Source organism: Crocodylus siamensis, chromosome 5, assembly GCF_052110815.1.
Source record: "Crocodylus siamensis isolate JL-2025a chromosome 5, ASM5211081v1, whole genome shotgun sequence".
Taxonomy (NCBI): domain Eukaryota; kingdom Metazoa; phylum Chordata; order Crocodylia; family Crocodylidae; genus Crocodylus; species Crocodylus siamensis.
Window position 1 is genome coordinate 174,067,597 of NC_143399.1, and position 26,624 is coordinate 174,094,220.

General features: G+C 41.9%; 1 protein-coding gene across 3 annotated transcripts in view; it reads right to left on the reverse strand.

Moving 5' to 3' along the window:
* Window positions 1-1,389: 1,389 nt before the first annotated feature.
* FAM171A1 (family with sequence similarity 171 member A1) overlaps window positions 1,390-26,624 on the reverse strand; it is a 120,738-nt gene continuing 95,503 nt past the window's right edge. For all 3 annotated transcript variants that reach the window (XM_090047194.1, XM_090047193.1, XM_090047195.1), the window contains 3 exons: window positions 6,199-6,315; window positions 3,929-4,043; window positions 1,390-3,291 (listed from right to left, as the gene is read on the reverse strand). In XM_090047194.1, coding sequence (XP_089903320.1) covers window positions 1,599-3,291; window positions 3,929-4,043; window positions 6,199-6,315 — 1,925 coding nt within the window. In that variant the 3' untranslated portion in view covers window positions 1,390-1,598. The remainder of the gene's footprint in view (window positions 3,292-3,928; window positions 4,044-6,198; window positions 6,316-26,624) is intronic.

Here is a 26,624-nt window from a genome sequence, read left to right on the forward strand (position 1 = left end):
ATCTTAAGAGAAAAATCTGGCCCCATTGACTTCAAGACTCCCATTGACTTCAGTAAGGCCAGGATTTCACTCCTATGGATTTCAGTGCTCTATAGCTAGAGAAACTGTGGCATTTTCATCCTTGGCTGGGATGGTTTAGTCAGGGATGATCCTGCCTTGAGTAGGCAGCTGGACTAGATGACCTTATGTGATCCTTTCCAGCCTTACTTTCCTATGATCGTTAAGTGCTTTCAGGTTTCCTGAACAGGGGATTAGAGGAGGGGAGGGGGGGAGCCTTGGGTAAATACGGACTTAATTAATCTTTAGCAATGATATATTCTTTTGAACACGTAATGAATCATATAGATGGATGTTTGCACAGCAAAAAGTGAACCAAAATCATTTTACCTAGTAACTTATATGTACACACAAAGTGAAGACACTCCACAGCAGGAAATAAACAACCCACAAAGCTATTTTTTTTTAAAGTTTATTTTTATTTATAATTTTTGGATAACCAAGCAGCTCTGTATGGAGAAAGCACAGAAGAATAACTCTGGCACTTTTGGATAGTACATAATTTTTTTTCTTCAAAATGTTTTTAGACACATTCAGTCCACTTGCTCAGCCCATCATCCACATTACATGAGCAAGCTTAGCTCATAAGATTCTAGAGAATAGTAACCATATATACAGTCAATGACACTATTTTCTTGGCTATTTTGGGTCATGAAAATGTTCTCTAAGTCTACCTTGGCTAAACGAGAATCCACAGTACACATGATAGCTACTGAATACACCGTATTGAAATGAGAAATGCTCAGTACAAATGGGACACTTGGCATGCAGTTTAAAAGAAAAGGTATAATTTCATATATTTATAAAATCCAAACAGGGTCAATTAAAAGGAGTTAGCAAAAGAAGGGACTCTTCATTGTTACTGTAAAAAAGGCACTTTGAGTTAATGGGACCAGAATTGGAGGACTCCTAGTTGACACAAAGTTCAGTTTGGTTTTATAAAAAGGCTTTGATACCAAGGGATGCTACTCAAGTTTCCTGCAGTTTTACATTAAGACAAATTGCTGAATAGATTATAATAATGACATAAAATGTTTACAACCAACTTGTAAAAATAAGAAAAGCATAGTATAAGCAAAATATTACTAAAAAGCAGCAATGCATAGCCTTCCATTGAGATAATGCATAATTTTAGACACTAAGTGTCACACTTCTGTTTTTAGGTATTTCTTCAGTAGCATTATCAAGATAAAATTGGCTTAAGAAAACATAACAAAGTTTCACGAGCTCCCACTAGAAAGGAGACTGAGGTCATAAACCAGCCAAAACAATTTGTCAGTATTTTCAACATCCTTAATGACTAATATCAAGTAAATGGATTAACAATCACACTCTTCTTTCACCTATCTCACTGGAGGCATCCATTAAGTCAGAATAATGATTTTAACTCTCTAACATTTACACAGTAATGCATTTTAAGTTCTGTCAAATGCTGCCCACCACAGTTTTTTTTTTTCTTTTTTCTTCCACAATCAAGCACTTCCACAGAAAGAATATTTGGCAATTATACTCCACTGAAAAGCAGATTTTTTTTCAATAGCTCATTTTATATTGAAAGCCATCAGTGGTCTCTCCTCTCGTTTCTGCCAAGGACTCTTTTTATCTTCTCCTTGGTCGTCATCCTCATCCTCATCCTCATCATGGACAGATGCCCCATGTTCAGGGCTAGTTAATGGCTCTGGTTGCATTTCTACAGTTCTTTTTGTTGTTTCCTCCTGCAGGCTGGGCAACTGGACACTTCTTTTACTAGCCCCATCCAATAGGCATCTTAGAGTGCTGTCCTCAGGGCTGCAAACTGCTGTTCCACATTCACTGCCACTTTGGTCCATATCATCCAAATACACAAGCTGTGTGTAAGCTGTACTATCTGACACTCTCTGTTCTCTTTGCTGGTGCTCCTGCACTGGCTGGTGAATCTGCTGAATGGGTAAATGATCTACTCTTCCTTTTCGGGCAGATTTGGGTTCATTCATGTCAACACCAGAATCCAAACTGGCATCATTACTTCCATTCCTTCCAGCTCTTTGGAGATCAATGTATGAATGTCTAACATGAGCATTTGAACGTCCATCAAGAGAAACAAACCATGCTCGAGGATGAGGCAGTGGCTTTCCACCTCCAAGCTCCATCAAAGCTTTTTCTGTGAGAAGCTGCACTTCACTATTCATCTGAGCCAAAGATGCATCATTAAGTGAGGCAGGAATGGATATAGACTCTGACATGGAAGCATTCTGTGGATTCCATTCAGCTGCACCTGCATCTTGCAAATGTTGTTGAGATATTGCTTGTGATGATAACTGTTGGGATTGTATCTGTTGGGGAGGATGTGGAAAAAGCTGTGCATGAGGGTTGGAAAGCTCAGCCTGCAGTCTTTCTATATCAATTTGCTGGTCAGTAGGGACAACGAGTGGTTGACTAACGAAAGGGTGTTCTCCTGGTAATTTCATGTAATGACCTGGGATGACCAATGCAGGCAACACTTTTCTGTAAACACTGTCATTGACTTGATCAACAGAATTGCAGCAGATCAACTGACCCGGTCGAGGAAAAGATGTTGGTCGTTCAAGATGATCAACAGACCGAGACATCATACATTCAGTTGGTCTGCAGTCCAGCAGTTCTTTTTCAGGGGCTGAAGGTGTAGGGTATATTTGTTCCTGAATATTGTATTTACTTCCTGTAGAAATGTGGTTTAGGGATACTTGAATCTCTCTCTCTTGCTTTTCAAATAAAGGCTGAGACAGCATAGCATTGTAACTTCTCCTGAAATCTTCTTTGATAGGAGACTCATAGCCTTCTGGTATTTCTGTAGATTTTCTTGTTTTTAAAGGAAAAGTATCTGCTGATTCCTGATAGTCTTTTATTAAAGTCCCACTAGGATTCAGGCTCTCCAAGGAGATTCTGCTTTTGTCTTTCTCACCTGAAAGCAGTTCTTCTCGGGAACTAAATTCCTGGGAAGTACTGTATGAATGTTTGAGCATAGGTGTATGCATATCTGCTTCTCCACTAGGAGACACCATTTCCATGTGGACAGCACTTATTAACTCCTTGGTGCCTGATGTTTCAGTGTGTCCATTGCTAGTACCAGACATGCCTCCAGGAAATTCTGACTCCCGTCGGGAAAATATTAAGTTGATGTGAGACATGGAGGTTGATTGATCCTTCTTAGAACCATCCAGTGCTGTGGAAAGCTGCAATTTCTTATGGTGCTGACGTGGTTTTATACATTTCCTCCTGCAATAAGCCATAAAAAATTCTATGTTTATAACTAATGTACATATAAGACCAATGAGTGTGCAACAATAAAAGCATTTCAAGCAGCAATTGAAAGCTCAACTCTTTAGCAACAACAGTTAAACATAAAGAATAAAAGTAAACAAGAATTTGGGAAACCTCCTGAATGAATAATATTAAACTGGAGCAAGTGCCTGGACGATGCAAACTTCAAGTCAGTGATGCATGTTCATTAAATAAAAGTTTAGCATTTTAAAACAAAAATTATTGAAATCATCCATGCAGCACTGAAACAAATGGATTTAAGACTCAAGATGCACTGTCTTCTTTTCAATGTAAAGTTTCAAGGTCTAATTCTGTACGGAGAACTTAACTGTGTGAATTATGGGGATGTATAAATTTACAACTCCCCACTTAATAGACCCGGGAAAACAACTTGCGCTGTATGCAGCTAGGGACTGTCTTACCATGTCATTTATTTTGAAGTTCAAATCAAGGTGCGTGTGTGCGTGTGCATGCACATGTGTGTGCTGCATATATATAAATGTGAAACAGAGAATGAATAATGTCATTATTGAGCGAGTAGGGATGCTTACATTTTCAATGTGAAACGAATCATCAAAACAATAAACATTACCTGCAATAATACAAAAGGAGACAGAACAAAACCAGAAGAATGAGAGCCATCCCTCCTAAAATTGCCAAAAGAAACACTGTGTGATAGCTGGTAATGTCCTGTGTTACAATGGGACCTAGAAGGCCAGAAAAAAAGAATTTAGACTTGTGACGACCTTTCAACAAAGTGAGGCATTATAAGCTGCAAATGATGACAACTACTCCCTTGCTTTCAAGATAATAAACAAGTAACTCTCTTTTTAGCTGCTCTCTCATTTCTTGTGCTGTATGAGAGGGGGGAATATTGTGGAGAGGGCTACAATGCCAATAGACTGTTCTGTGGAAATTTACCTGATTCCAAAAGGGACATGCTTTATAACTCAATTGCCATGCCACAGTTGGGAAGCCACTGCAAAGTTCTCAGAGAGGTGTGCACAGAGCAGAATTGCTGCTGACCCTTGTTTGCCTATTCAGATTTCTTTTTACTCACAATTTTATCACCTTGCAATAAGCTGTAGATGTGACACATCTTATTTAGAGAAGACAGGTGTTTCCAGTTCAAGTCAAGAGAAGCTGCAGATCTTTAACATCTTTGAAAGGCAAGTCCTTAATTTAATAATGTTATTTTTTTTAGAATGGTCAGTGCAATCTTTATTCACAGAGATAAACACACAAATGCACATAGGTTTTGCACATGTACCAATTCACTCATGTTTTATCCTTACCACTGTATGATATACAGGCCCAATTTTTCTTTTCAGGCAAGGTGGTGTAGTAAAAAACAGGATCTGGCCTGTTGCATTAGACAACGTGAAAGATAATCCTATACTTTGGTCTGTATACTACTACTACTAAATATATCTAGTAGTTGTATACAATACAGTTGCAACAGACTTATGTGGATAAGAAGGGAGATGGTTATTAGAATCTCTAGTAAACCATGGTGTCTATCATGCCAAAGTTTGAGAAATCTTGACGGAGGCTCTGACAGGATGGCAATTCAGAATACAAACAGAACTCAACGCTAAAGAAAAATCTTTAAAGACTAGTGCAAACTGATGTTGCAAAATATGTTAAATAAGGGATCAAAATTACAAGTGGTGAAACTCTATTAAAAATCAAAGATGCATCAGAGAAACATCTGGCTAACAGTTGTATTTTTAAAAGCACGGTTACTTCTGGCAGATTGCTTTGAATTAAAGATACAGTTTGTCTTTATCTACACCTGCAACTGAGTCTTGTTCAGCACTGAGACAGCTGCATGTTTCAGCAATTTTACTTTGGTAGCATAAGCTCGAACAGAAACTTAAAAGGAAAGAGAGCCACCAGGAAGGTTTGTGGAAACTACAGAAAAACATACAAAGAAGAAATCCCTGCAGCGCAGGTTGCTTTGTTTGACAGACAGAGCTCAGTGTATTTGCATAGTCAGGGCGAGGTAGTTTCAGTCAGGCTACCTTTGTTTTCAAGTTGATCAAAACCTTAAATAAATGAAATCTCAGAAGAGGTGGTTTGCACTTGGTTTAAACGGAATAGCCTCTGATTATACATGGCAGGACAACTCTGCTAGTGAGCTAAACTAGCATGGTGGGGGGAGAGGTGTTGAAATCCAGCTGTAATGTTAACAGTTTAAGAGGAGTATAAGTACAAGCAACAGAGAGGTCCCACTGATTTCTAAATTATTTAAAAATCCTCCTGGATGTCAACTGATGAATCCGCAAAGGAAAGGCTTCCAATTCAGCCTAAATGGTGAATTAGGCTGTTTCAGACACTAGTTCTTTACTTGTTTAGGGTCAAATTCCACCCTAACCCTATGCTTGGCATAAGTTTAATGAAGTCATTGAGATTATAGCAGGTGCCCAAAGAAATTAAACATTTGATAAACTAATGAAAATATCAATTAATTAGCATGCAGCCTAAGACTGTATTAGTTTCAGGTGAAAATTGGACGTGTGCATAACTGCTGGAACTCAAACTAAACCAATGTTGTTATTTCCCTCATTTACCAGCAACATTTAGTTGCTAGTGATGACATGGGTGACATCACAGCAAGGGATATTGTACTAAAAACTTACTTATTTAAGTTGTATGAAGGTTCTGAATTCTTAAAACAAGAATATTTGTGTTCAAGTACAAGGTCCCCTCCTCTAAAAAATGTAACACTTTCTTTGCAAATCTACTTTTGAATAATCTATTTTTCATTAAGCTGTGACATCTCATATGAGGTAATTTGGAAAAATATAAATAAGTTAATATTTGTTACTGAATACATTAATAAGATTAAATTACTCTCACCCGGGATAGTAGGAGACATGGCTGCAACCCAATAACCCAACTGTGGTGCAATGTATGTCCAAGTCAGCTGATTTCCATCTTGTTGTACAACGCCTAAACTACTCTTCAGCCATGTCCCTGTAAAACACAATGTTCAGAATAGGACATTGTCTACACATCATTACATACAGGCAAAAGATAAATTGTGACAAGATTTATCGCTGAGTCCATCCAGTAACTAGCACATCATACAATACCTATGAGGTTATAGGGGGACTTGCAGATCTTACATGGATTTTTGGCACTTCTTTCAAAGTAGGAGTCATCCCTGTGGTCATTTGAGGAGCTTTATACTTTAAAAAAAAAAAAGCAGCAGCTATTTAAAATGAACAAATATATTTAAAGCATCTAAAAGGTTGAGAATACCAATGGTTACTACCTTGGATGCCTTTTGGTTGAGTATTCCAAAAGCTAATATCAAGGGGCTTTACATACATTGTTTGTATTAATAATATCTCTTTTGGAATTCTCATTAAAAAATGCATTGTAGAACTACAGCAGATCTCAAAACTTCTATGGCAGCAAAGATTTCTAAACGCTATGGACATATGCACCCATGTATTCAGCATACAACACACTCCTCTAAAGACTAAAATGATTCCGGTCATTGAAAACAAATATTACTTTTTTTTTGGTCAGAGTAGACAGCTTATTAAATAGTGTTTATTTGGTTTATTTTCCTGTGAGGCATGGATGCTTAATATGAAGTTAGAGAACTGAATTGAGGCATTTAAAATGTGCTGCTTTAGGAGACTGCTGTGTATCTCGTACACTGATCACCGAACCAATGAGTATATCAAGCAGTAAATCAATCCAGAAACTGGAACCTACAAACTGTTGTTGGAAGGTGTATGATGAAAGAAGCTGCAATGGTTTGGACACATCATGACAAGGCTGGACACCCTTGCCAACATCATAATGCAGGGCACAGTGGAGCAAAAGAGAAAAAGAAGTAGATCCAAGAAGAGCTGGGGAACCAATATTAAGGACTGGATAGGGCTTCAACTGACCGAGTGCAAAAAGCTAGTTAAACACAGGGCAAAGTGGGAGAGGAGGGTTGTTACAGCATCTAAGGTGCCCCAGCAGTTACAGTGGCCTTGAGACTGACTTGACTTGATTTGGTAAAATGCAATTCTCCACCCCGCCTACTTAAAGAAACATACTTTCTCAAGAGAAATGTTACAGATATTTTAAACTGGTATTTAGAATCCAAAATAAATTCTTAAGCTAGTGTTAATTTCAAAGTCAAATTTTCAGCCTGAAAAATTTAAGGATTTTATTCTTTAAAAAAATCTGGGTTTTTTTTTCAGGAGGCACAGTGAGATCAATGCACGCTTATGCAAAAGTTTTGAAACATGCAAATTATTTGAACTTTATTATACATTAACATTAAGACCTTCCCTCTCCCCTCCACCAAAAGAATTGTTCCTCTCTTTGATCCAAGACAGCACCTCCAAATTCTGGTAACAGCCCTCCTGCATACTTTCCCTGAAAGAAAACTGGATTGGTGCTGTGAAGGACTGAAAATTACAACATTGCAATGCAATATTTTCAGGCTTCTGCAAGGCAATTAGAAGCAAAGGGGGTAAGTGTATGTTGTGCTGGATACAAAAGTAGATTCCTTCGAAATAATTTCTGCAGCCAATAAAGATGCTTTTACATCTTTGGGACACTTCTAAAATGCTCCTTTAAACACAAGGCATTTTACATAAGACATTTTCAAATATATGTTGATCTAGTAGTTCTGTTCTTCTGCCACCAGTGGGTGCCACAAGTGAAAACAAATCAAAGAAAACTAATCAGCTGCAGTTCTTCACACACTTTAGCTACCACCAGAAGATTACTAGAACACAGTATTTCATCTACTTCAGCAGATAAACACCTTCATGTGCTATTAATTCCTGATATGATGGAGAAGATGAAAAACTGAATTTACTTGACCCATTTTAAATACCCTTTTTGTAAAGGGATATATATTATCACTATTGTGACTTGCCCCACTATAAAATGGGTTTTCTGGTATCTTTTCCCCAAAAAAGGGAATGATGTCACTAATGAATCTAAGAAGTTGGAGGAGAGAAAAGAAAAATGCTGTAAATTTGAAACTGACAGTGAAATACTTTATTAGATATATGCAATACCACTAAATTCTTTATAATTTCCAACTTCCTCTGTACTTCTTATATTATTCACATGTTCCAATTACACAAGTATAATAGGGAAAGACTTCTTTTGAAAAGACTGTTTTGACAATGCAATTTTTAACTACATATTTTTCAGGTAAACCATCTCTTTTGAATGACAACTAAGTTCATATGAATTTTGTGAAAGCTTGGGAAGTCTGTTGCACCTGACAGCGTTATAGTATTAAAGAAAGTTGCTACATGTACAGAAATACAATCAATGACTCCTCATATAAACTTGTGGCCAGGAATCATATTGAATATCTGGGGAGGGGAGAAGGATGTATTTCCTATTTGGTAAGTATCCAACAGGACAAAAATTGTCATTCCATGCATTGGTTCATTTTAGCACACATTAACCTACCTAGGTTTTTACACGGCACCGTCCAATACTGTATTTGGTCACTGCAGTATAGCAATGGCTTCATCTCCAGAACACCCCACAAAATGGGGATATAACATAAGAGGCCAAAAGAGATTTAAGTAACTTGCACAAAGCAACAGCATATTTTCATTTTCTTTTTTTTAAATGTAGACCCTAGGAATAAAACAAACCCAGATTGCTTAAGGCAACCATTTTTCCTCCACATTTTATACCATGTTACATCCCCTAAACAGAAATATACCCACAACTAATGGTCTTGAATGCAAAGCTGAGAAAATGAATTACAGTCTTGCAAGGAACATCTTTGCTCTACTACTTGTTTGGTACAGTGGCCACTAGGCTGACCATTTGTGATCACACTGCTCATGGCTTAAGCTCCCATTTACAGCTTTTTCTTTAAGAAAGAAAAAAGGCTGAAGACTTTGTTAAAGGTCTAAGAGGTTTAAGTTAGCAATCAGGGTAAAGAAATCAAGTGGTAGTGAAGGTGGAAGTGGTGAGTCAATTTTCTCTGTAATCCAAGCTTTCTTAAAAGTACAGACAGTCAAAAAGCCGGGGCTGAATCGATTCAGTCTTTGTACGTTGGTCTTAGCTGCAGAGATTAAACTAACTAACAAGTGAACAAACATTTACTTTTTGTAGCCACATGCCTGCAGTGACCCAGGCCAGAAGCTGGGAGGCACAAGAGCATGACTCTTTGGCACGCAGCCAGCATGGGCTGTGTGTTTGCATCATCTTTCTGCTGCCCCTGAGGTCTCTGGGTTTTGCAGTCCAGAATCACAGCAGTAGGACTGTGCAGGGTTGCTCATCACTTCTTCCTGTTTCCAGGTGCCTCTGGATTTGTAGTTCACAGTCACACTAAGTTAAGCAAAGCAAAGCAGCTCTGTTTAACTCCCCCAGCTCCAGAACCCAGCTAGGGTTTGCTTGGGGAGGGCAGTCCCTGTCTCCCCTTCACCCTCAACCCTTCTCTGCTGGAGCAGACAGCACAGCTCAGCCAGGACTCGAAAGCATGCTGGTATGCTGGGGGATGGTGATTTAACTTGAACCAGGAATTGGTCTGGGGCAGAAGTTTCATAAATCGGTTTGACCCAGATGTGTTAAGGCTGATACTACATTCTACCAGGTTTATCTTAAACCAGTTTCAGTCATTTTGAAACTGGTTTATGTGCACTGAACTTCTGTCCAGTTACAGGTTTAAACCAGTTTCTGATCACTTAAACCAGCTTGTGTGCAACTTCTGTCCCTAGCCCTTAAGAAATATGATACTTAAATGTGCATACAGAAACACACATACATCCTCCTCCACCCTTGTAGCTTGCCCAACTGCTACTTATAGACAATACATTTAGATGGGGATTGTTACTGCAATTATTTACTAAGGGAATCTTGTATCCAGCTGGCTTTGCTCTGCTTTACACTGCATTTGAACAAACAATCCTTATAATCCTTATAATGCATCTTTAAAAGCTTTTTCACTTAGTAAGTATTTGCCTGCATAATGAAGAGATCAAGAAGCTAACAGAGGCTACACTCTTATCACTGGGAAAAAACTCAGTTGTCATCCTGTAAAATAGGCAGGGACACAGATTGTTAGTAAGTTATTAACACAGAGGAGCTGTGTATTTGCTGAGAAAGTGAATGACAGATACTAGTGTGAAGGCCTTTCTGCTTGTCCTCTGCTCACTTAGCTTGCTTATTTGTTTTTGCCAACAATTGCCTGTTCTCCAGAACGCTTACTGGTCACAACACCAAAACCCTGCTCCTCACTTTCTTGGATGTGGAGTTATGTTACTGTTTTTGACAGAGCAGCTCATGTGCTCAGATACCTGATCTTGGCTGGCAGGGCAAAGCCTGAGGGTCTATTGAGCAAGGACACATCCCACTGCTTACCCCTTCTAGCCACTTGCTTGCAGAGGAAGTAATTAGACTGTATTGTGCATGGGGGTGTGTACATGTGTATGAGTATATATAATAATTAGAATTATATACACAACTATATATGTATGTATGTTATATACAAGCACACAAATATATATATTCATACATGCACACATACAATACAGTGTCTGGTTTATATTTATATATATAAAAACAGAATACAAGTATGACGGGCAGTCAGAATTGCAACTAAGCAGAAGATTAAGGTGGTGGTTGGGAATCTTACACCTCTGCACGGCTAAAAGCTATGACAATATAGACTGTTATTAGTTAATTGTCATGTACTCCTATCACAAAATCCCAGAACAAAGATCATCTCAAACCAGCTACACAGAACATAAGAGAACCTCAACACTTGATGTGTGAGGAGAATTTATTGCATGAAGACAATTTTTGTTTAATACTTTTGTCTTATAGGTCAGGAAAACATTTCATGGTGTCAGAATGCATTTTTGGAGCAGAAACAGCAAGTTCTATCAAGTCAGTCAGTAATGCGTGGTTGAAGCCAATTCACTTTTGCCGTTAACCTAGAAAGACCATCTGGTGCTTCATGGAAAACTTCTATATATAGAGACAATTCTTGCTTATAGATCACTTGTACATTTCTCTTTTTCCCCTATTAGTGCTCAGCAGAGCCAAAATGCTGATCCAGGATTAAAGTCAGGGAGTAGCATACCGACTCAAATGAGTACGTAAGAGTTTCCTTGTAACTCTTTGCTTACTAATGGTAGTGTGTTCTGGAATAAGTGGGGTTTTGTAACAGCACAAAAAGATTGTGATAGCAGACCTACAGGCTGGGGAACTCCCTTCTCATCAGCACAGAGGCAGAAAAGGAACTTGGTGTCATTGCTGATTCCAAGACGAACATGGGCCGCCAATGTGAGGACGTGGTCAGTAAGGCTAACCACACCTTGTCATGCATCCACAGATGCACCACGAGCAGGTCCAAGGAGGTGATCCTCCCCCTCTATGCAACACTGGTCAGGTCGCAGTTGGAGTACTGTGTCCAGTTCTAGGCACTGCACTTCAGGAGGAATGTGGCCAGCATTGAGAGGGTCCAGAGGAAGGCCACTCACATGATCAGGGGGCAGCAAGGCAGCCCTACAAGGGGAGTCTATGGGACCTGAACCTGTTCAGCCTCCACAAGAGGAGGCTGAGAGGGGATCTGGTGGCTGTCTATAAACTGGCCAAGGGGGACCAGCAGGCAATGGGAGAGTCCCTGTTCCCCTGAGCACTACTGGGAGTAACAAGGAACAATGGCCATAAGTTGACTGAAAGTAGATTTAGGCTAGATACCAGGAGGCACTACTTCACATTCACGGCGGCTAGGATCTTGAACCAACTTCCAAGGGAAGTGGTGCTCGCTCCTACCCTGGGGGTCTTCAAAAGGAGGCTAGATAATCAACTACCAGGGGTTGTTTGACCCCAGCATCCTTTCCTGCCCATGGCAGGGGGTCGGAGTTGATGATCTGCTCAGGTCTCTTCTGACCCTACCAACTATGAAACTATTAACTATGAAACTATGGTATTAAATAAACTGGACAGTTGGTTTAAAAACTTCACTTAAAAGGAAAGTGAAGAATTAAAGTCATTAAAATGAAAAAGGTTAAAAAAAATAATAAAAAATTAAAGCAATATAAATTATCTATCAAGGGTAACCCCATAGTAAACCTAAAATTCACCACCAAATGAATGCCACTCCTCCTCCCCCAGTGGGACAGTTAAAATCAGGCATAAGATTATGTCTGTTATAAGTTAAAATCAGGCATAAGACTTTAACAGAGCAGTAGGAACAAGGGAGATAAAAGACATGACACTACATTGCATTAAATCTGATTTTCAAGGACATACAATCTATTTCCTTATGTAGACAAGCCTTCATTTGCAGTATTATGCTAGTGATCCCACTGACTTCAAAAGCAGTGTTCATGCGAGTGCTTGCCAGATCCACGTCTTAGTGCTGGTTCTATTGTGTAAATGTTCATGCATTATTGATTTACTTAAAAGAAACAAAAAACAACCACAAAACAAAACAAGAAAACCCCACCCTCAGAATTGTATTTTAATACATTCACAGTGAAAGCTAAGCATATTAAAATCTTCTTGGTTTCCGTGCATACCCACACTTGCGTAGGGCTCAGTCTTGCTCTTATTGGGGTAAACTGCAAACCCTTTGATTTCCGTAAGGAAGGATCATGCATATATATACAAGCAGAACTGTCTCAAAGGGCCATCTACCCCAGGTAGACACGTGACTTAAGAATAAAAGGAAAAAAATTCCACTCCCTCTTGCTTCAACAAGCCTACATGCTGACATGCAAGACCAGAACCCAGCCCTAGGAGAGAACTTTTAATTCTGGTGACACTGTATTAATCTGCCTAATCTAACTAATTTATAACCCATATCATAACCACTATAGTTCCTTCTTCTCATTTTGATTATATAATCTTTCCACTAAAACAGTTTGGCATGTGACTGGCTAAAGCACACTGTAGCTTGTATGCAGCCATGTAGTATCCTTCAATGTCAATAATAATAGATGTCCAAACACCACAAGTATTTGGTCTCAGTGTTGCCATGTTTTTGTCAACATTTTTTTCAGTTTTTGTCTGAAATCTAATTTACTGCTGTCCTCAAAGAAAACCATTCCCCCCCAGTGAAGCACTCTGTTATGTGAAACATTCAAACAGAAGTGCTCTTTATTGATAAAACATGTGTTCCCCCAATTAAAGAATTATCTAATTATACCTGCTGAAAGCAATCAAAGTAAAATGACCAAATTGTGCTACATACAGGGTAAATGATGTGTTTCCTGTGGGACTAAATAAATAGAAGGGTGGATTTAATTAACCAAAGATTGAATTAAGCTAAACTCACTATACTAGTGATTTTCATTTTATTATTAATAAGATTATACTCATGGGAAAGAGTGCTGGAAATAAGATAAAATTGATTTTTTACAATTGCCTAATATTATAAATGCATATTTCTTAATAAGAATTGGTATTCCTTCAATTGTTGATTTCTTCTCTGGTAACTTATGTCACACAGGATTCCATCACTGAAAATTTTTGTAGGTTAAATAGAAGCACGTATGTAAGAAGAAATGGGATATCCTATTAAACTATTAAAATCAGGTATGTGGGGAGCCAGAGGAAAAGCAAGGGCAATGTTGGACCCCTGCTAAACCAGATGGGGCAACTGACAACTGACGCCCAGGAAAAAGCCAACCTATTAAATAGGTACTTTGCGTCAGTCTTTCATCAGTCACACGGGATGCCCACGCCTGCTATGGGACAGGGAAATCTGGGTAAGGGGGATCCCCTACCCTCCATCAATGCTGACCTCGTGAAGGAACACCTTGAGAAGCTGGATACCTTCAAGTCAGCTGGCCCTGACAACCTGCACCCCAGGGTACTCAAGGAGCTGGCGAGCGTCATAGCCCAGCCCCTGGCACGGGTCTTTGAAAACTCCTGGCGCTCTGGTGTAGTGCCCGAAGACTGGAAGAAGGCCAGTGTGGTGCCGATCTTCAAGAAAGGGAGGAGAGTGGATCCAGCTAACTATAGGCCCATTAGCCTGACTTCTATCCTGGGGAAGATCTTAGAAAAGTTTATTAAGGAGGCCATCCTTGATGGGCTGGCCCAGGCTAACATTCTAAGGGACAGCCAGCACGGGTTTGTTGCGGGTAGGTCTTGTTTGACCAATCTCATTTCCTTCTATGACCAGGTGACCTATCACCTGGACAAGGGAGAAGAGATTGATGTCATATATCTTGACTTCAAAAAAGCTTTTGATCTGGTATCCCATGATCACCTCTTGGCCAAACTGCCCAGTTGTGGCCTTGGCTCCACCACGATCCGCTGGCTGGGAAATTGGCTTTGTGGTCGGACCCAGAGGGTTGTGATTGATGGCAGTCAGTCATCATGGTGCCCTGTAACCAGTGGGGTCCCTCAAGGCTCTGTCCTGGGACCCATACTGTTCAACATCTTCATTAATGATGTGGACATTGGAGTTAGGAGTGGACTGGCCAAGTTCGCCGATGACACCAAACTTTGGGGCAAAGCATCCACGCCAGAAGATAGGCGGGTGATCCAGGCTGACCTGGACAAGCTCAGCAAATGGGCAGACGAGAACCTCATGGTGTTTAACACCGAAAAATGCAAGGTTCTCCACCTTGGGAGGAAAAACCTGCAGCACCCTTATAGGCTCGGCAGTGCTATGTTGGTTAGCACTACAGAAGAAAAAGACTTGGGGGTCATCATTGACCACAAGATGAACATGAGCCTCCAATGCGATGCTGCGGCTAGTAAAGTGACCAAAATGCTGGCGTGCATCCATAGATGCTTCTCGAGCAAATCCCGGGACGTCATTCTCCCCTTGTACTCAGCCTTGGTGAGGCCGCAGCTGGAGTACTGCGTCCAGTTTTGGGCTCCACAATTCAAAAAGGATGTGGAGAAGCTTGAGAGAGTCCAGAGGAGAGCCACGCGCATGATCAGAGGTCAGGAAAACAGATCTTACGATGACAGGCTGAGAGCCATGGGACTCTTTAGCCTGGAAAAGCATAGGCTCAGGGGTGATCTGATGGCCACCTATAAGTTTATCAGGGGTGACCACCAGGATCTGGGGGAACATCTGTTCACCAGAGCGCCCCAAGGGATGACGAGGTCAAACGGTCACAAACTCCTGCAAGACCGTTTCAGGCTGGACATAAGGAAGAATTTCTTTACTGTCCGAGCCCCCAAGGTCTGGAACAGTCTGCCAGCGGAGGTGGTTCAAGCGCCTACATTGAACACCTTCAAGAGTAAATTGGATGCTTATCTTGCTGGGATCCTATGACGCCAGCTGACTTCCTGCCCTTTGGGCAGGGGGCTGGACTCGATGATCTCCCGAGGTCTCTTCCAGCCCTAATGTCTATGAAATCTATGAAATATTCACAGCATAGCAAATGTGGTTATTTCTAGAGCTAATTTCTTTAGACTCTTCAAAAGTATGGCTCTCACCAGGTGTATTTATCCAATATGATGGATAAACACATCTGGTGAGAGCCATACTTTTGTAGAGTCTAAAGAACTGCTCCCACTTCCTGCGGCTCTACAATGGGGCCCTGCTGCCATCAGCGGGAGATCTAGGTGCCTCCTGGGTGCTAGCCCAGGGGGTGGCAGGGAGCACTGGGCCAGGAGACATTTTTCTTATGGAGCTGAGTGGGGAACAGGCTCCCCAGCCCCCACCAACAGGGAGCTCCCAGTGCCAGCCCCACCTTTGCAGGGCTGGCACTGGAAGATCGTTATTTCCCAGCCTAAACTCTTAAGTCATAGGGCTCAGGCTGGGAGATAAAGATCTTCCTGTGCTGGCCCCACTGTGGCAGAGCTGGCACTGGGAGATAAGGATCTCCCACCCTCCACTCCTTGATCATGATCTTGGACAGGGGGGCTTGGAGCTTTCTGCTGCCAAGGCAGGGGGACATAATTCCTGCCCAAGCCCACTTCAACAGCAGGCAGCTCCCAGGGGCAGGGAACAATTTCTCACCCCCTTGTGGCTGGCTGACTGGGAGCAAATTTGCTCCTGGTCAGGTGTCTACATGTGCAATAAGTACCCGTGAATAAATCTGCTTCTTGAATTTGCAGGTAACAAATTTACTCATGATTAGAGAATTTTACTGAACAGTAAGCACGTGCAAGTGTAGATGTACATGCCTGCTGTGCAGCAAACTATGATACTTCACAGGAAAGCATCTTGTGTAGATGCACTCACTGAGAATTCAGTCCATGGCATTTTTTTAAAGGAAATATTTTACTCCAGTTGTACATTATTCTCGTTATTTTAAAACATGAATAAACTGCCAGTGGAGTTGAATCCTCGAAAGCAGTTAACAAGATTACCTCTAGGCAACATCAACGTGGGAAATTTTAACCCAAATACATTTTTGGCGTTTTTTTAGAAAAGCTTTAAGGCAACAAAATAGAACCTTGAAATATTTGTTTCATGATTGTCAGTATACCACTCTACCATTACTAATGCAGTCCTGTAATTTACTAATTTAACTATCTAATAAGTTAACATTACAATTTTGTTTTTGAAGATGCTAGGCAACATACACACACAAGAAAGGTTCATGCTCTGAGATCATGTCTTCTTTATTATTCTACTATGAATCTGCCCTTACAGCCTTCTGCTATTTGGATTAGTCTAGTTAAAACATACTACTGTTGTAGAAATGCCATAATTATTTGGCAAACCCTCCAAAACAGGTTGGTGCGCTTCAGACTACTGAGCACCAGGAAAAAATGCTTTCTTGACACAGATTTTTTGGCAGAAAACATCTCCACAAAACATAATTGTTCAATTCTCCAGTCTGAACACGGCTCTTCTGTTTCCCTTTGTTACCTCTGTGATAATTTTATTCAGACTTTCCTTTACATACATCAGCTACCAGTCAGATGTTTTAAAAAAGTGTTTTAGAAAAGCATTTTTCTTTATTTAATAATTTTAATAACATTTGAGTAGGTGTTGGGGCAGATTGTATACAAAAGTAATTTCCCTTGTTTCAGTTCCTTAAGCATTCTGCCCACCCCCTAAAAATGCCAGAACTGTAAAGCTTGTCAAAAAAACATTTATTTTATACAGTGGCAATGCATAGGGGGGTGGACAGGGGTGCATGTGCACCCCCTGAGAACACCGGTGCACCCCCTGACCGGCCATGCTCACCACTTAGGCGATGGGCGGGGGGGCAGGCAGGAGCACCAGTGTCCATCCACCCTGGCCAATCGCTGCAGTAGCTGCAGCCGCTTCCACGAGTGGCTGCGGCCGCTTCTGGGAGTGGCTGCAACAATTGTCTGGAGCTTGCTCCCAGAAGCGGCCGTGGCCACTCACAGAAACAGCTACAGCAGTCACGGGAGGGGGGCGGGGGGGGGTACATGACTAAGGCAGCACCAGTCACCCATGCTTTTATACATGTGTCAATAACTAATTTTAAATGCAAAGGCTTGGTTGTGCCTCCAGCACTGTAATTTCTGAATGCTGAGTTTACATGAAAGATACTGCATTTAACATTTGCTTAATATGTTATTGACATGTGACACATATTTGATTAACAATATTAGAATAACACTTAAGTAAATAAACAAGAGAATGCAACTACCAGCTCCTATCTAAAGACTTCAAAGCAATTTACAACCATTAATTCATTCAGTCTCACAATACATCTGTCAGGTTATTGTATCTATTTTACAGATTTGGAAATGGCAGCATAGACACATGATTTACATAACTTGATCCGTTACCAGAAGTCACACACACAATTAGCTTTATTAGTGAATATTATTAAGGGAGATACAAAGTTGAAGGGGTAGAAGGAGAACCAGAGATCCAGACAAAGATGGCTACATTGTCTAGCGTGGGTTGAGGGAGGACATACAGAAGACTGTCTTGATATCAAGATCCCTCTTTAGTAGCTTCTAGCTCTACCTGGCAGCTTCACTCCTTTTCTGATCCAGAATCTTAATCACCACTCAAGCAGCTGTCCTAGCATGCTTACCCTTTTCCCACTAAAAGTAATCTTAACTGCACAACCTTGCCATCCTTAGCTCCACTGCCCTCCTCATCTTGAACCTTCATGCCTACTTTCCCCTCTATCTCTGCCACCTGTCTCTGGGTGGAGGTCTGGGAACCTCCTCATGGGGGCAGAATTACAGCAGTATGTGGGGCTGTGCATTGGTGAAATCAATGTAATTTTATGTTATTTGGTTTAAGTTTTCATTTTATTTCCTTGTTTTTATAGTTTTTTGTTGCTAGGTACATGTTGGCCACTTGAGCAGTGCATGTGCATAAATGTTAGCATCAATTTCCTTCTCTGTTCTCTCTCTCTCATTCTCTATATGTTACTGTAGTATGCATGTCTATGCCTAATTTTCTGTGCCTCGAAATGCCTATCATACCCAGAGAAGCAATAAAGATGGCACACAAGGTTTCTTTAAAAAAAGAACAAACCCAATTCTACCACTCAGCACTGAAAGCCATAGCCTCTATTAAAATAAATAAATAAATAAATAAATAAATAAAGCAAACACAAGTGTCTTTGACCCATGCTTTTAAATTATATTCTTCCGAAGGAATCATGCTAGCCAAAACCTACCTCAGAGTTAGGCACATGAAGCATTAGCAGAAGATCTTCTTTTCCTTTAGAAGCTGAGATCCATCTGCTACTCTGCAATTATATTTGTGCCTATTATGTAGGCATCATGCATGATAAAAAGCTGGTTTGGTAACTACCATTTCTATGGCAACACATAAAATACTAGATTCTTTGAAAGCAGTTACTTAAAACTTGTATTCCTCTGTGTATTTAGTCGTTAAAGGGACTAATTTAGTCTTGACAGTTAAGATAGAAAAGAAAGTCAACATCAAACTGTCAAAGAGCTTGGAAACTACAGAAACAGTGTAAGCTGTGAAGCCTTATTTTTTTCTTCACAACTTGCAAATGAATCTTCACATGCTCAGGAAACCTGAGAGTTTCTAGTAGTATATAGTATGTTGGATACGGCTTTTCTGATTCAATTGGACTGTAAGCTATTTAGGGTAGGAAATGTCTTCCCCTCTGCTTGCACACGGCCTAGTCTAAAGGTGCTTCAATCTTGGCTGTACTCTTGGGCAATATAAATAATGGTAGTAGTAATTACTATAGTATACTGTACATAATGTACACTGAGGCTTTGGTACACAACAGTGGTGCTCAACCATTGTCACTGAAGGCCATATGAGTAACATGGGGCCAGTCCATGGGCTACATCAGGCCCCACACCACCAGACTGGGCCCCTGTGCTGCCTCTCAATCCCACATTACCAGACTGGGGCTTTGTGACATCTCCCACGGCCACATGCTACCTCCCTGGGATCTGCACTGCTGGATCAGGGCCCTGAGCCACCTCCTTCAGACCAACACCAGCTCCCTGGGATGTGCAACACCGGACAGGGGCCCCAAACTACCTCCCTAGGACACGTGCTGTTGGATCAGGGGCCTGTGCTGCCTCCCTCAGCCCTATGCTGTCTCCTTGGGACCCACGTTGCTGTACTGGGACTCTGCACTGCCTCCCCTTGAGCACATGCAACCAGACTGTGGCCCTGCCCTGCCTCCACTCTGCCCCCGTTTGCCTAGACTGGGCCCCAGAAATTTGGTAGGAGAGTGGAAATTGCTGCCATTACTCCCTGCTGCCAAATTTTCAGACGTGTGGGTACCTTTGAAGCCTGAAAGGCATGGGTCTGCAGGTGGCATCTGGCCTGTGGGCTGGGGGCTAAGCACCCCGGTATACAGTGTCTCGACAAAACAACTGAGGAGCCAAAGTGCATGAAATCCCACAGCATGTTAACTCTGCAGTCCAATGCCTTCCAGCCATTACAGATATACACCAACAACAGACTTTCTAGACATTTCAGGGATTCCACCGAAGCAACTGCTTGTAAATAGTTTAATATAAAGCAATTTACATTCTTAACTGAAAGATTATTAAGATGTTTTAAAATCATGTTCCAATCCTACGTTTTATCATGGCAAAAACTAGCTACTGTATAAAGTCCGTTGGTCTCAGCAGTCAGATTTTCTCCTTTCTGCATCCACTGATACTCTAACTGATGTAACTTTTACAGTAACATCAGCTCATCATCGCTGTAAATAAACCTGCCAACAAATACATAGTAAACTTATGTGAACAGTGCCATGTCTAAGGGTGTGTCTGAATATGGAGGCCAGCAGCTAGAAGACAAGTGATTTTAATACATGAATCTATTTATTGCGAAAATGTAAGTCTCCACTCTCCTAGCTGAATTATCTCCAGGGTGACGCTCTTTTACAAGATAATTGCTTTAAAATAATTGGTAGTAAACTGGATGGCTTAGAATTTACAATACAGCTGTTTAAAAATCTCTCACACCTCTTCCACTTAGTTTATCACAACGTTCACAGATAAAATAATTCTAATTTTTTATTTGCTAATTATTTTAAAAAAAACTTATTTCAGTTTTATTTTTAAAACGCTTTTTATAGTATTCATGATCCTAGTATCTGTGATAGTCACACATGTTAATATATTAATTTGCATCCTAACACCTGAAATCCTGACCTCATTATAATCAGGGATTTTTATTGAGTTTATTGGATAAAGATGTCATCCAAAAAGATTAGGGAAGACATTTTTAAAGGTATTTAGGCATCTACTATGCAGATTGGAATTATAAATACTGCCTGAAATTTCAGACCAAGCACTGCAGCAGCATCTACTTAACTATTCACCCATTAATTAATTCAAGCTACCGTGGTATATGAATAATTGTCTCTTCAATCTATAGAATCTATAAAAAATCCCATATTCACAGACTAAATGTTGTTGGATTTTTATTAGTATATTTTCTCTGTAATATATATAATCATCTGGTTTCAAAAACATGCCCAATATTTTGGGAGGAGGGAGAAAAAAAGTGAGAAGTTATATGCAGTTGAACCTGAAATACTATTGTACTGCATATAGTAATGATAAAAACCACAAGACTTCTCAACAAAAACTAAGCATTGCCCAGCAAAATTGATATTGCTACTATGTCTGAAAGCAGCACTGAATTATTTCACAGTAACACACTTTCACCACTGGCATTCACCCCAATTATTAAACATATTTGTGAAAGTCTTTAGCTACTAAAAGTTTACTAAAGAAAACCACAACATAAACCATGGCTGACAAAGGAGAGCTCCCGAAGGTAAAGACACAGGAAAAAATCCACATCAGAAAGCTAGAAGGATCTTTTTATATTTTTTTTTTTGCCTGGCTCTGGGGGCTCAGAGGGAATCTAAAGTCAGCTTACTTGGGAAAGCTGAGGATTCCCCCATCATGGGAAAAAACCCTGGATGGCAGAGAGCCAGCTCAAAATGGCTCTGTGCCAGCTCCCTTCACATCCCCCAGTACTAAGAGAGAAATCAAGTGACAGACTGCTGTTGTGCTGCACTCATACAGAGATAAGGTCACCGTTCCTTGGATGTTAGTGCAGTCAGCACAGCACGCAGCGGGTTTGAAGCTACTCTACAGTCAGGTGCAAGGGCGCTAAATGAGCCCCCAGTCAATGCCAGAACTAGGAAGAAGTAAAGGGATTTAGAATTAACTGTGCCCCCTCCCTCAGCTGTACAGAGCTGATGCTGGTCCGCTGAAGGAGCCATAATGACAATGTCCTGAGCTCCATATCCAGGTGCTTTGTGCCGATGGGGATGATTTCCTAGGAAGCCAACTGTTTGTCTTTAACAGCATCATGATGCTCCAACCATGACCTGCTAGCCAAAGTCCTATCTGTGGCAAAAGGTAGCCAGTATAGAATCAACCCCATGACGGGAGTCTGGCTAGTGGCACTGGTTTCCCCATTCAATGGCAGCCACTGGACACTGAGCACTCAGGTCTTTACATGCAAAAGTGAAAAGTGTATTCCACAATAAGAAAAATGTTTTGCTGTCCCTTTTCTAAGACATGAACTTTTACTTATCATAAACAAATCAGACCTTAAATCAAAATAAGCATCACTTAAAGTGATGGGCTTCACTTCTCTCCTAAAGGCAAGTGTGTCTTCTCTTCCAGGTTGGCTGATATCGTACGGTGAGCTTTAAACTAGCCTCGCCGGGGGAGGGCACCACAGGAAGATGTGGAGATACCACCCGGGCAAGACGGGTGACAAATGCAAGGAGTACCCAGGTAAGAAACAGGGGTCGAGACAGTTTCCCAAATCAGGGGGTGGCACACGCAGCTATGCAAGGCCTTAAATGCCTATATACCAATGCTCGTAGTATGGGGAACAAACAGGAGGAACTCGCCCACAGAATAGCCAGTTCAAACCCAGACATAATAGGGCTTACAGAAACGTGGTGGGATTCATCCCATGACTGGGCAGTTAGCATTAGGGGCTATAGGCTTTACAGGCGGGATAGAGAAGAAAGAAAAGGCGGGGTATGGCGCTCTATGTCAAGGAGCGATACACATCCTTTGCCAGCAGAATGGGGTCAGAGGAAGGGCAGGCTGAAGTGCACTGGGTCAAGATACAAGGGGGTGACGGAGAGAGGGCTTTAACCCCCCAACCAAGGGAAGGAGCTGTATCGGGAATTTTCGGGCCAGCTTGCAGAGGCACTTAAGGCAAGGGATGTAATTGCCATGGGTGTTTTAAATTACCTGGACATCTGCTGGGAGGAACAGTCAGGCAGGTCGGACCATTCCAGGAGGTTCCTGGCCAAGATACAGGACCTCCACTTAATTCAGGAGGTGCACAGTCCCACCAGAGAAAATGCCCTGTTGGACCGGGTCCTGGCCACAGGCGACGACCTGGTAAGGGGCCTCCAGGTCCTTGACCACCTGAGTGATAGCGATCATCACTTGCTGGAATTCACCTTCCAGTGCAGGGTGTCAAGGGCCTGCAGCAAGGCGGTAGCCCTAGACTTCAAAAGGGCCAACTTCAACGAATTGAGATTAGTGGGAGAGGCACTGGGGTTCTCAAGAGTAGGGGAACTCGGTGCCCAAGATGAGTGGTCATTCCTTAAGGAGATGATACGCAGGGCCCAAGGGGTGTCCATCCCAACAAGAAGCAAGGGGGGCAGGAGTGCCCAAAAGCCCCCCCTGGCTCACCAAGGGCGTCTTGGAATGCCTGATTGCCAAAAAGGTGGCGTACACCCGGTAGAAGGGGGTGCTATCTTCAAAGAGGAGTATATCTCCTCTGCCCAGGCCTGTAGGGGGGATGTCAAGAAAGCTAAGGTGGACACAGAGCTGTGACTAGCGTCCAAGATCAAAGATAATAAAAAGTCCTTTTTCTAATATATAGGGAGGATGAAGAAAACACTGGGAAATGTGGGGCCCCTGCAAGATATGCTGGGCAATCTGGTGGTTGTGCCAGAGGAGAAAGCAGACCCCTTTAACCAGTTCTTCACCTCTGTTTTCTTGTGCAGGGACCGGGACTTCCCCACCGTGATGCAAGACGAATTTGAGGGGAACACCTCCAGACCTCAGGTTGGGGAGGACCAGGTTAGAGAGCTTCTGGAGGGGCTGGACATGTTCAAATCAGCAGGTCCAGATGCTCTCCACCCCAGAGTGATGAGGGAGCTAGCAGGAGTTACTGCAGGGCCCTTGGCATGGCCTTACAAGTGCTCGTGGTGCTCAGGCCAGGTGCCAGATGATTGGAAGATAGCCAACGTGGTCCCCATCTTTAAAAAAGGAAGGAGGGAGGGCCTGGGCAACTATAGGCCCGTCAGTCTTACCTCAATCCTAAGGAAACTCTCACGAATTTGAGAAGATCATCAAGGAGCAGATCTGTGATGGGCCAGCTTCAGGGATGATGCTCAAGGGCAACCAGCACAGTTTCATTAGGGGCAGGTCCTGTCAGACCAACCTGATTCCCTTTTATGATCAGGTCACAGAAGCCTTGGATGCAGGTGTTGCCGTGGACACAGTCTTTCTGGATTTCAGCAAGGCCTTTGACACCGTCTCCCACCCCATCCTCATTAAAAAACTAGGCGACTGTGGCATTGATGCCTACAGTCAGATGGATTACAGATTGGCTGAAGGGTCATACTCAGAGGGTGGTGGTGGACGGGTCATGTTCAGCCTGGGGGGAAGTGGGCAGTGGAGTCCCCCAGGGCTCGGTCCTTGGGCCCGCGCTGTTCAATCTCATTATCAGCAATTTAGACGACAGGGTGAAAAGCACCCTGTTTAAATTCGCTGATGATACCAAAATTTAGGGTGAGGTGAGCACGCTAGTAGGGAGGGAAAGACTGCTGCAAGACCTGGATAGGTTACAGAGATGGGCTAGCAAAAACAGGATGTGTTTCAATATTGACAAGTGCAGGGTGCTGCACTTGGGCAGTAGTAACCAGCAGCACACTTATAAGATGGGAAACTCCCTTCTTGAGAGCTCGGAGGCAGAAAGGGGTCTTGGAGTCATTATTGACTCCAAGATGAACATGGGCCGACAATGTGAGGTTACAGACCAAGCACTGTAACCGCACCTTATCGTGCATCCACAGGTGCATCTCAAGTAGGGCCAAGGAGGTGATCCTCCCCCTCTACACGACACTGGTCAGGCCACAGCTGGAGTACTGCGTCCAATTCTGTGCGCCCCTCTTCAGAAGGGATGTGGACAACATTGAGAGGGTCCAGAGGAGGGCCACCCGCATGATCTGGGGACAGCAGGGCAGACCCTACAATGAGAGACTGCGGGACTTGAACCTGTTCAGCCTTCACAAGAGAAGGCTGAGGGGGGACTTGGTGACGGTCTATAAACTCACTAGGGGGGGACCAGAAGGGTTTGGGAAAGACCTTGTTTCCCCTAGCGCCCCCTGGCATAACAAGGAATAATGGCCACAAGTTGTTGGAGAGGAGGTTTAGATAAGACATCCGTAAGAAGTACTTCACGGTCAGGGCAGCTAGGATCTGGAACCAACTTCCAAGGGAAGTGGTGCTGGCTCCTACCCTGTGGGTCTTTAAGAAGAGGCTTGATGCCTACCTGGCTGGAGTCATTTGAGCCCAGTTTTTCTCCTGCCCAGGCCAGGGGTTGGACTTGAAGATCTACAAGGTCCCTTCCGACCCTACTTCTATGATTCTATGAAAGTAACTATCAGTGAACCATGCCAGAGTTATATTTGAGACTGGAATGATCAGGCATGGACAGCCTCTTGTGGGGAAAGTGAATATGAGTCAGCCTTCCCATTCTTCCGGTGAAAAAGTAAAAACAAAACAAGCCCAAATCACAAACTAAAATAATTTTCAGGAAGAACCTGAGTAAGTGAATGTGATCGCCTCTGTGTCAACAGAAGATTCTAGTTTTCCTGACAGGAAGCCCTAAATCTCACTCCATTCAATTGGTGATGGGTTGGTAAAAGCATTCAGACGTATCATTCTGCATTACATTTCACAAGTTATTTAAAGTTATTCCCATAACATCCTGACAACTCCATCTATAATAATACAGATATTTTACAGTTAGGATTATTATTTGGGGAAAAATAAAACAAAAACCACACGCACACAGACACATGCACCCTTTAGTAAATAGAAGCAAGAGATAAGCAAAATTCTCACCATAGAAAAAACACAATGGTTTCATGCCAATTCTTCTAAGAACTTCTGCAAGATATCCTAACTTCATCGAAATCTTTCACCAGCCAGGGGCATATGATTTAATTCTTTCCAGTGATCCATGATTCTTGATTTTCCATTTTTCTTATATTTCCTAATCTCTAGCTTTCTCATCCATTCTCCTGTCTTCATCTGATGTGTTCTTCACAGACCAATTAAGTTATTCAAGGTGAAATTCATCCCTGAGCAGAGGGCCAGCTCCACTCTATGTACAATGCAAGCCTTGTTTATACCTTGAAAACATAAGGGCGAAAGAGGCAGATACCTTGTACTGATGCTCAGTACAGGAGTGAAATTCCCCCTCAGCAAAAAGCAGCAGAAACAATTCAGTGCATTTTATGGCTTAGGTTTCTGAGGGTCCTTAATGTTTCAAAATGTTCAGATAACTTTTATATGCCCATGGTTGGTTTGTAATTTCTATAAGTATTTCTATAAGTATAAGGGAGAACCCTATTATATTACTACTTGGCTCTTATGAAGAGCTTGTCATCTGTGAAGTTCAAAGTCATTTACTAAATTGGTATCAGTATCCCTATTTGATATATGGGGAAACAGAGAGCTGAAATGTCTTATTTAAGGTCATCCAGCAGGCCTATGGCAGAGCCAGGAATAACATTCAGATCTCCTACTCTAGTAAGCAGCATTGCTTCCCAGTCCTTAGGTGAAAAAAATTCCTGGAAAACATTGAAATAGACACTGCTGGAATGCAGTTGAGTGTTTATGCAAAAATACGGAATATT